The sequence below is a fragment of the Herpailurus yagouaroundi genome, unplaced genomic scaffold, assembly GCF_014898765.1.
Source record: "Herpailurus yagouaroundi ecotype Mexico unplaced genomic scaffold, PumYag 202, whole genome shotgun sequence".
NCBI lineage: Eukaryota > Metazoa > Chordata > Mammalia > Carnivora > Felidae > Herpailurus > Herpailurus yagouaroundi.
In genome coordinates this window covers 1,140,631-1,151,146 of record NW_024412433.1, presented here as the reverse complement: position 1 = coordinate 1,151,146, position 10,516 = coordinate 1,140,631, and the positions used below count along the sequence as shown (strand labels likewise).

Here is a 10,516-nt window from a genome sequence, read left to right as displayed (position 1 = left end):
CCCCGGCCCCGCCATGGAGCTGCGGGCCCGAGGCTGGTGGCTGCTTTGCGCGGCCGCCGCGCTGGCCGCCTGCGCCCGCGGGGACCCTGCCAGCAAGAGCCGGAGCTGCAGCGAAGTCCGCCAGATCTACGGGGCCAAGGGCTTCAGCCTCAGCGACGTGCCCCAGGCGGAGATCTCGGGTAAGTGAGGGCGCGGCACCCGGGGCCCCGGACCCCGGCGCGCCCGGGTCCCTACTGCGCGCTCCTGCTCTCCCCTGCGTGCCCTGAGCCCGGAGCCGGCCGCCTGCGCCCCCGCCCGTCTGCACCCCCTCGGGCCCTCGCCCCCGGGTGCCGCCCGGGTCTCGTGCGCTCCTCTCGGCCGCCCCCCAGCCGCGAGCACGCACGCCGGCCCCTTCCCCGCGGAGCTGTGCTCGTGGGGCTGTGGCCCGGGCCGTCCCCGGCGGGGAGTCTTGCAGGGCCAGAGCTAGGGCTGGGCGTCTTCGGCCATCGGCTCGGCCCAGCGCGGTGGCGGGGCGGGGGGTCCGAGCCCGGGGGCGCGCAGGGCTGACTGGGGGCCGGCTGTCGGGGCGCAGCTGACGGCGGCCGCGGGCAAGGGACTCCCATTTGTCTGGTCGGGCCTCTCCGGGAGGCGCCGCGGGTCGGGCCTGGGGATTCCTTTGGGGTCCCCAGCAGCGGCAGCCTGGGTGGGTTCAATTACAAGTCCCCCATTCTTGGCGGGAGTGGGCCCCTGCGAGGTAGGGAGTCAGCCGTGCGCCTGGGGGTGGGGGCGAGGCGCTGACCTCTGCCACCTGGAGCCCGAAGCAAGGGCTCCTGCCTGGCGAACTTGGACTCGTGGCTCGCCGGCCTGGCACTCGGGGCCGCCTCTGGCGGGGAGTCGAGCTGCAGGTGGTCGGCGCTTTGGATCCCGCCCAGGGGCCGTTTCTTTTCTTTGTAAAAGCATCGACCCTCCCAGGCATCCTCAGCCCTGCAGCTGCCTGCAGTCCTGCCCACCCCCTCCCTGCCGGCCTCTGAGGAGCTTTGGAGGGTGGGGGGTGGAGTACAATGTCCTAAGGACCACCCAGACCCCCAGGCTCTTCACACTGCAACTGTGTGGGGAACCACACTAGGTCTGTGCCGGGCGCCTGGGACGCGGTGGGCAAGCTCAGAGCGGACTAGTTTCTTTTAGGGAAGGGATTTCTCCCAAACTAGGGGGAGAGCTGTGAGTAAGGGTTCTGCTCAGACGGTGACATGGGGGACAGGGAATGACCACAAATACAGGAATTCTGAGTGACAGAGGAGCTTATCCGTGTGCAGTCCATGGCCCTGCCTTGCTGGGGACCGGGAGGGAGGCAGCCGGCTTCTGGCCCCCTGGGCCCCGGGACGGTCAGACACACACAGGGCTGCCTTGAGAGACCCTTGGACATACCTGCCCACCCGGCCACCAAGGCTCTGGAGAGGCCCCCTCTCGATACCCCAGAGCGGGCCTTCCGGCATCTCCCTCTGCTGAGAGTTCCTGTCTGTGTCAGGCCTGCCTCTCCGGCGGGCCGGGTTTGCCGGGCTCCCTGGCTGCACAGGGCCCTCTGCAGTTGGGCTCACCCTCTGCTCCACCACTGCCCCTCCTCCCACACAAACAGGAGAACTTTGGCCTGGGTGTCCCCAGCCTTCCCTCTGGATCCCACCCCAGACGCCCCCACTCAGCCCCCGATCTCGGCTGGAAGCCTGTGCCTGTGCCTCTTCTCCGTGTACCCACTCCCGCTCGGCCACTGTGTCCTCAGGGGCCATCCTAAACTTGCTCAAACCCACAGGCCTCCGTCTCGGTGAGGCCAAGAGGCCAGGAGGCCGAGTTTGGGCAGTTGCCAAGGGGTGGGAGAGAATGGGGCAAACTGGGGAAGCTGGGGAAGGGCGGAGGCTGGGCTGGGGCCCAGCTCCTGTTCCCCTCGGGTTGGGGGAGGCAGTCGATCAGGGGCCCCGGACGATCAAAGTGCATTGCAGTCTCTGTGTGTGATGGGTGGAGACGGGGTGCTGGCTGTCCGGCTGGGGGACAGTGGCTACCCAGCAGCTGTCCCAGCGTCGTGCTGGCCAGGGCTTGGGTGCCGCCCTCCTCCGGGCCTGGAATGCCAGGGGCCGCGCTCTCTGCCGGCGCCCCCTCTGCGGGCGCCCCTCAGCTCCTCCGTCCTAGCGCGAGGGCTTCTTCAGAGGGGCCACCTCCCTTCAGCCTGTGGCTGAAGCCCCCATGAACGCTGGGACGTTGGAGGGCCCTGCAGGGCCCAGGCGCCCAGACGGTGCCAGCGCCACGTGGAGCAGAGGATACAGGGTGACCTCCCAGGGCAGCGGCGGGCCCGTCCCCTCCTGTTGCCGCGGGGCCTGGCCTCCGTGGACCAGGCGCCCCCTGGCGGCCTCACACAGCACGCGCCTCTGGGGAAGCCCTGTCTGCTTCTCCTCTCCTGCAGGCCTGGCGGCCAGACTTCTCTAGCGTGGGGACCTGGGGTCCCCGCCTGTGGAGAGCCCCCCCTGACTCAGCCGGCCCTGACCGGGTGGAGTGGTTGGAAAGCAGGGAGGTGTTTACGGCCTCTGCCCAAGGGACCTTAGAAATGACGGTGAGCTCGTGAGAGTGGGGAGTGTCAGGCCACATAAGATTCCAGTTCGTGACTTCGTGTGATTCTTTTGGATGGCCGTGCCCGGCAGTTGGTGATGACAGCTGTTGTCATTTTACAGGTGAGGAAGCGGGCCTGGGGAGGCAGCAGCTGGGTAAGGCCGTGGGGGCCACAAAGCCCAGGGAACCCTCCCGAAGGCCAGAAGGCAACAGAGAAAGTGAGGGATCCCTCTGCCGGGAGCCAGTGCCGGGGACGTGCAGTGCCCCGTGCTGAATCACACATGCCCGCTGGAGCCCACAGGCTTTCTGCCTCTGCCTGCGAGGTCGCTCCTGGCCCCCAGCTGTCTTCCCAGCACCTGCCTGGCTTCCTGGCACTCCAGTGACATGCCTTGTACTGCTCTGACCCTTCGCTGGGGTGCTGGGGACAGGGGCCACTCCTGTCACATCTGTGTTGTAGCCACAGAAGCTGGCCCCGTTCCCGGCACCAAGTAGGTCCTCGGTCCACATTGCTGGGGACGCACCTGTGCCCTGCTCCGTGCCGGGCCATGGAGGGTGGGCAGGGAGAGACGAAGGGCCTGGGCAGAGGAGGAGGGGTCTAGAGGTCCAGCGCTGGGGGTTGGAGGTCAGAGGGGGCCGTCAGTGCAGTGAGAACCGGTTGATGTCCCTTCTGGCCTGGGGTTGAGCCTACCTGCCGGCAAGGGGGGGGACAGCGTACCCTGGAGCTCACACCAAGGACCACCCCCCGGGCCCATCGGCAGAAACCGTTGCTTCCGTGTGCCGGCTCTGACCCCCAACGCCTGTTGGGTGGTGAGAGACTCTGGGGGAGGGTCCTCAGAAGCCCGCATCCCAGAAAGGGCTGCCCTGGCTGGACCCAGTATCTGTCCATCACCTGTGGCCTATAGGGCTCTCACAGGCCACATGGCACACGGCCTGGCCCCAGACCACGGGGTTCTGTGTACCCTGCCCTGTTCAGAAGGCCAAAACACCCCGTGTGCCTGGCCCGGGTCCCCAAATGGTCCTCATTCCCTGGTTGTGCTACGGCTCCGTCCCTCTGCCGTTTGAGGACCTATGGTTTCATCATCCCCAGCCTGAGATGACGGGGGGGAGGCGTGTGATGGGGAGGCCCGAGGGAGCCAGGACTCGACGGGGCCACCTGCATGATGCAACGGCCTGAGCCCCCTGCTGGACACGCTGCGGTGTTCCTGCGAGAGGAGCAACATCCTCCCTGGGCCTTACTTCAAATGTCAGTCCTGCTGCGCAAGCCTCCCGCGCCACGCGGCCCCTGGTTTTCACGCACAACACTGGGAATGGTCACGACCGCCCCTGAAGGTGCCCAGGAAGGGATGTGCTGGCACCGTGCACTGTGTGGCTGGCCCCGGCCCACGTTCTCCCCCTGCCCCTGCCCTGGGGTCTTTGCAGGCCCACGCAGACCCCTCGGGCAGTAGCATCTTGAGACCCCTCAATGTGACCCCGACTCGGTGCACATCTTTTCGCGTTACTGTCTGTTTGATGCCTCGGGTGAGGAAGGGTTTTTGTAGACCTGCTTCACAGATGAGTAAACCGAGGCCCAGGGGAGCCACGTAACTTTGCCCAGCACGCGTAGCCCACGTGCAGCTCAAGCTGTGGACCCCAAAGCCTATGGCATTTGCTGCTGCCCAGTCCTGGGCTCCGAGTTTTCTGGAAGGCTTGGAGCCATCCCGGCCTGGAGGCCTGAGATAGGAGCCCGAGGCCCAGGCCCTGGTGGTCCCCCCCACTGCCTTCTCCTGTGGGCTCTCCTGGGCCTGGCTTCCTTTCTAGGCTGGCTTAGAGCATCTCTTAACTGGAACTCTTCCCGAGCCTATGACCTGGCCTCCCTCCCTCCGTCAGGACAGGACCGTGTATACACTGGCCTTCCTCATAGCTGGGCCTTGCCCTCTGCCCGCCCGCCCGTGTCCCCCCCCCCCCCCCCCCATACCTGTCTGGTGGCGGCCAGCTCTTCCGCAGGCCTTGAGGGCTGTTGCTCCTGCCCGAGGAGGGCTGTTCCCAGGCACCAGGGGCGTGAATCAGATGAGCCCCAGGTACATGCAGGATGGCCTGGCTGTGTGTTTCTGGCCATTGCAAGAAACCCCCGGCGTGTCCCCAGCACCGTGCTGGGCCAAGTCCCCCAGGACTCATGGACAAATGCTTCTCCAGGGGTGAGAGCCTAGGGGACGAGGCAGGTCGGCCCGGCTCCGTGCAGGCACTAATTAAGGAACAGTGTAAGTCTGAGGTTGACAGACGGTGGCCCAGCCTCTTGGGAGAGGGACTGGGGACACGTCGGCCAGGCAGCAGGCTGGGTTCAGAACCGGGAGGAGAGCCCGGTTGTGTGGGGGTGCCCATGATCGTGCCAGGCCATCCACACCCACAGGCACGGGTGTCAGCCTGGCTGGCCCTGGACAGGAGAGGGCCTGCCCCGAGGCCGTTGGGAGTCGGGTCAGGCGTGGGACCGGCCTCTGCCGTGCCCAGGCCTGGACGTGCCCAGGCAGCAGGAGCACCTCCCTTGTAAGGCAGACTCTTCTTTCCAAGACCTGCTTAGTTCAGGGTGATTTCAGACCAAGGCTCAGGGCCCCTGTCAGGTGCCTGGAGGACACTGGGCCCTGCTGTCCAGTGCAGCCCCTGCCTATCCGGCGTCTCTGCTGGGGGCCATCCCCGATCACATCTGACCATTAGCAGAGCCCCGTGGGCCCAGGTCACTGCCCACACTGGGGAGAAGACGAGAAGACTCCAGAGCGTGAGGGCTCCAGCCGGAGGCCACCCACCCCGGAGCCCGGCTCCTCGCTGCTAGGGCGGCTGGCAGTCTTTCTTGCTGGTGTTTGTCTAGGAACAGGCCCGGGCAGGTGCCCCTTGCTGCTGGAGGTCTCCTGGGGGCGGGGGTGGCACGGATGGGGATGCTTCCTCCCGCCCCAGGCCTCTCCCCACCTTCCCAGGTGGGGGCACACATGGCGGCCAGGTGTGAGGTGAGGGCAGGCGTGGCCTCCCTGCTGGGGGGCAGGACCCAGGCCAAGCCTCCTCGACTGACTTCAGACACTGACTTCAGACGGGCTGTGGATGCCGGGGAGGCTTTGGGTGGGGGGAGTGCAGGGGGAGTGCACACCTGCTCTCCCAGCAGGAGCCCTAGAATCCTGGGTGGGTTTAGGAGCTGCTGGGGGGGGGGGGTGCGGGCAGGCCAGCCTCGTCCCGTGCCCTCCTCTGCCTGTGGCCTCAGCATCCTCTCCCGCCAGCTCCTAGCTGGGTCGTCTTCTGGTACACACACCCCCTCCTGCCAGGTGGGTCCTCCCCGTGCCCGCCCCTGGCACACGGCTGGCACCGGCCTGGCCAGGCGTCCCCCAAGCACCCACGCTCTGGGGCTTGCCCTGCTTCCCAGGGTTCTCCCCAAGTCTGGGCGGGCCTCGGCAGTAAATACTCCAAGCACCTCCCGTGTGCCAGGCCTGGGCCGGGTGCCGGGGGCGTGTCAGACACACACGCTGGGCAGCTTATGCAACAGAAGGTTACGGTCTGGCAGTTCTAAGGCCGAAAGTTCGGGATCAAGGTGTGCGGGGCTGGCTCCCTTGGGATCGGGGGGCAGGACCTGTTCCAGGCCCTGCTGGCTTCCGGCAGCCGCTGGGGGTCCTTGGCCTTTTGGGCCTGAATGTCTCTGGCTTCATGTGGGTTGTCCACATGGGCTCATCTGCCTCCAGGTTTCACCTTAAAAAAGTAAGGACACCTATCAGATTAGGGGCCACCCAACTCCCGTGTGACCTCACCTTCACAGACCCCCTACTCAAATAAGGGCACCTCTGACCTCCTGGGGCTAGGACTGCAGCGGATGAATCAGGTGGCCCAGCCCATCTGCTCCCTGAGATACTTTCCGTCTGGCCGCGGTGGTCCCGAGCCCCGGCTGTTTTGCGACCGTGGCTCCTCGGGACAGGGTCATGCCTCCACGTGTCCGCCACAGGCTCAGGAGCCCGGCACAGATGCGTACCGAGGCCCTGGTGGCAGTGTGGAGGGGTCAGGCCCCTTCCCACCCACAAGCTTCTCCGGGCACGGCCCTGGTGTGGGTGGGCTCAGAGGTCTAGGCCCTGACCCCCGCCGGGTCCTTGAGTAGTCTCCAGCCCCCTGTGAGCCTCAACTTCTCCATCTCTGTCCAGGTGGGAGGGTCAGGGGCCACTCCTTCCAGCATTCGGGGCCTGCTGACTGCTGACTGCTGACCCGCCAACACATCCGGCTTGTGTCACGTCCCAGAAGCGGGGCGGGCGGTGAGGCGGCCTTAAGACCTTCGTGGGGTTGGGGGCACCTGGCTGGGATGGTACTCAGTGACACCAGTGTTCTTTCGACGGGCTCAAGGTCCCCACCTGAGGGGAGGGGGCCCAGCATTCGGGGCAGGTGCTGGAATATGCCTGGGGGAGGGAGGGGGGCCCAGAGGCCAGGAGGGGGCACATGGTTTGGAGACGGGGAGGCAGAAGGTGGCACCGTGTGGCAGCTGTCCCCTGGTACGGTGGCCCAGCTGAGGAAGCTTGCTGCTCACTCGTGCTAAGTGCTCCCTGGGTCCTGGAGGCTTGGCTGGGTGACAGGGAAGCCCCGAGGGGCTCCATCAATCCGGCTCCCTTGCCATCTGTCCTGACCTCAGCCCCCGGAGGCCCAGGGCCCCGCCCACCGCCCCTGCTGCGCCTCACAGGGGAGACTGGCCGGTCCGAGCTGGGGACTGGCCCTGTCGGGTGGTGCCGGGTGAGGGCCAGCAGAGCACAGCACGGGGGACTGCGCCGTGAGCCCCAGGGCCCCGCAGTGGACGCGAGGACCAGAAGAGAGGAGGAGAGCTGGCCGGCGGGGGGGCCTGCGGGAACCCCGCTCTGGGCCTCTCCCCGCCCCCCACTAGCATCTGCTGAGGACCGAGGCCCTGCTTCCTTTAGCCCCTCGCGCTGGCTGCCTCCAGTCTCTGGCTTGGAGGTGCTTCCATGGGTGTCTGCAGGGTGGGTCCGGCCACGTAGCGTGTGGATGAGGAAGCCGGGTCCCAGAAAGGGGTCCCCCGTGCTCAGAGGCCTGTCCCTTGAGGGGTTTCTCCAGATTGCCTCATTGCCTCGGTGTCCGGTGTGGGTACTGGGTAACAGTGCCCACCCTGGGAGGGGGCACTAGGGGGACGTTGTGTGTCCCTGTCCCATAGGTGCTGGGCATGTGGTCCAGAGTGCAAGGGGGAGGTCGGCGGTAGGACGGAGAGCTGGGGCTCGAGGCCCCGGAGCACCCACAGGCACGAGGAGAGAGGGGCCCGGGAAGGGGCCAGGAAACTCTCAGGCCCATGTGAGGCCCAGTTGAGGCCCTCGTGACACTCGACTGCAGGAGCGCCTGGCCAGCCGCCCCCGGGAGGGCCTCCTGAGGTCAGAGCCGGTGCTCCTGACGGCAACAGATGTCCGAGCCCCACTGCCCTGCCCCTTGTGATGAGGAAGGGCTGGCCAGGCCGGGGCGAGGGTCTCCACCTTTCATCCACTGTGTGCTCGCCCTCTGCCAGTTTCTGGAACACAGAGGTGAAAAGCCACGGTCTCTGTCTCCCAGAAGATCAAGGTCTAGTGAGAAACTCCCTTGGGGCCTTCGGACCATCCTGGACTCAGCGGGCCAGAGCCTGCCTACACTGACTATCCAAGCCTCATCTGCACCCCAGCTGGTCGGTCCTAGGACAGTGGCAGTGCCACCAACACCTGGAGGGTGGACAGCCAGGCCCTGGGCAGGTGCACCTGTCCTCTCTGGGGCTCCCTCCCCATCGGCACTGGAATCTGGGGGTTGGTGGCCCGTGCATACCTTCAGACAGTGTCCCCAACACTGAGGACCCACTTTCTGAGCCTGCGAGTCCCATCCAGGCCCATCCCTGTGTCTAACGGCATCCTACGTGCCTGGTGCCACATCGAACCATGTGGGCCCCCGTGGTGAGCCACGGGTGACAACTGAGTGTGTCCTTAGGCTCCGGGGCCCCCGACTGCCTGTCCCTGGCTCTGGGGGCCAAGGGAGTATATCCCACCCACCTGTGACCATCTCCAGGCCCTGGGGACAGAGATGATGCCACCCACTGCCTGGGTTGGCTCACGATCACTCACATCTCGTTGTCATGGAGTGTGGGACACAGCGGACCGACAGAGTTATTTTAAAAGGATGAGGCTCTTAATTCCGCTCCGCCGTCCTGACCTCCTCCCCCGGCATGGCACGGGCTGCCCACACCACGGAGAGTCCGGGCATCTTGGCATCCTGCCCTCAAGTGACCCAGGGACTGGCACGTCCCCATCACTGCGCATTTGGGGGGTTGGGGGACAGGTCAGACACACACAGCTAAAGCCCCATCCCCAGGGTCCGGTGTGGTTCCCAAGTAGGAGCTGTGCGCTGGGGGCATTTTCGGTCAGGGCCAGGGACCCTGTGAAGTGCTGGGCACTCTTGAACAGCCAGGAGGTGGCTTCCAGAAATGCCGGTAGCGCCTCATGCGAAGCACCTTGAACCAAAGCTCTGGGCGGGGTGGGACCAGCGGCCGGGAGCACGGGGGAGGGGCGCCCTTCTGCGTTGGGGCCAGGATGGCCTCGCAGGGGTGGGTGGCGGAGTCGTCTCTGGAGGAGGGCGAACTGTGGCGGACCGACAGGTGTGAAGGCAGGGCGCGGGAGGCCGGGGTCCTCAGCTGGGGTGCATGGCGAGGCCCGGGGAAGGAATTTGGGCAATTGGCGAGCACGGCCGAGGAAGAAATCGCGTTTCTGTTTTTGCTAACCTCTAAGTGGACTTGAGCGTCTCCTGTTGCTACGAACGAGGCAGCGGTGGGGTATCTGGGGCATGGTTGCCGTGGAAGCCGCCGGTGCACTGTCCCCTTTCGTTTGCAGCGGGTGGCCGGCAGTCCCTCTCACACTCTCCACGACCTTGACGTCTCTGCTGGTTCTAGACCTGCCGTCAGCGCACGCAGAGCGCGCTCCTAGGAGAGCGGGCGAGGCACCACGTCACGCGTTCGCTGTGTGGTTTTCTGAGGAGCGTTGCGCCTCGCCTGGCGTCCTTCGTGGTCCTCCGCGTAATTCTTCGACTCGTCAGCGCCCCGGGAAGGGGTCAGCGGGCCTCAGCAGACGGTCCAGCGGGGCCAGTGCTCCGGCCAGTGTGTGCACCCAGGAGGGCCTGCAGGGGCTGGGGGTGGGGCCGGGCCGCGGAGCAGGGGTGTCTACGGGCACCCGGAGGTGACGGGGACATTCAGAGGTGACAGTCTCTCTGCATCGCTCAGTGGGTGTTACCTGAGCTCCTCCCGCGTGCTGGGGCTGTTCTCCCACTGAAACGCAGCCACCAGCAGAGCCAGTGGCACGAGGACAGGACGAGCGTCGGTCGTGTCCTGTGAGCTGTGGCTCTGCTGGCCATGGTGACCACGTGTTATGTAGGAAGTCGGAAGTAAAGAGAGCTAACACGTGAATCCAGACATGCGCGTGTTGAGGTGAGGTTTGCAGGCACACCGCCGGGGCCCCCCCCCCCCCCGCCAGGGCTGTAGAGCAAAGACCCTTCCCAACTGGGGTTCAAGTGCCAGCTCCACATTCACTGGCTGTGTGACCTCGGGCCAATTACTGAACCTCTCTGAGCCTCAGAGGGCTGTTCCATTAAGTGGGGATGGTAGCAGTGCCTGCTGCACGGACTGTCCGTGGTCATCAGTGCGCCCGTGTGCACAGCCAGAGTCCATGCCGCGGGGCCTGCTGGGGACACGGGCCCTCCGTCTCCAGGTCCTGCCTTCTGGAGGCGCCGCGGGGGAGGGCCCCTGATGGGAGGCTGAGCAGCCACACGGCCGGGGGTCAGAGATCTAGGCTGGAGGGGAGGATTCTCCCCTTGGTCAGTCCCCCACTTCTGCTTACCGGCCAGTGCTGGGTGTGGCCTCCATGCTCCCGCCCGCTGGCCCTGGTCTCTGGTAGTTGAGCGCTGCGGGAAGAGCTGGTCCTGGAGGACAGCCCTCGGTGAGGGA

At 66.2% G+C, this 10,516-nt stretch overlaps 1 protein-coding gene across 1 annotated transcript in view; it reads left to right on the top strand.

Moving 5' to 3' along the window:
- Positions 1-6: 6 nt before the first annotated feature.
- The window catches only part of GPC1 (glypican 1), a 32,460-nt gene continuing 21,950 nt past the window's right edge, over positions 7-10,516 (top strand). The window contains exon 1 of the mRNA XM_040450465.1: positions 7-179. Coding sequence (XP_040306399.1) covers positions 14-179 — 166 coding nt within the window. The 5' untranslated portion in view covers positions 7-13. The remainder of the gene's footprint in view (positions 180-10,516) is intronic.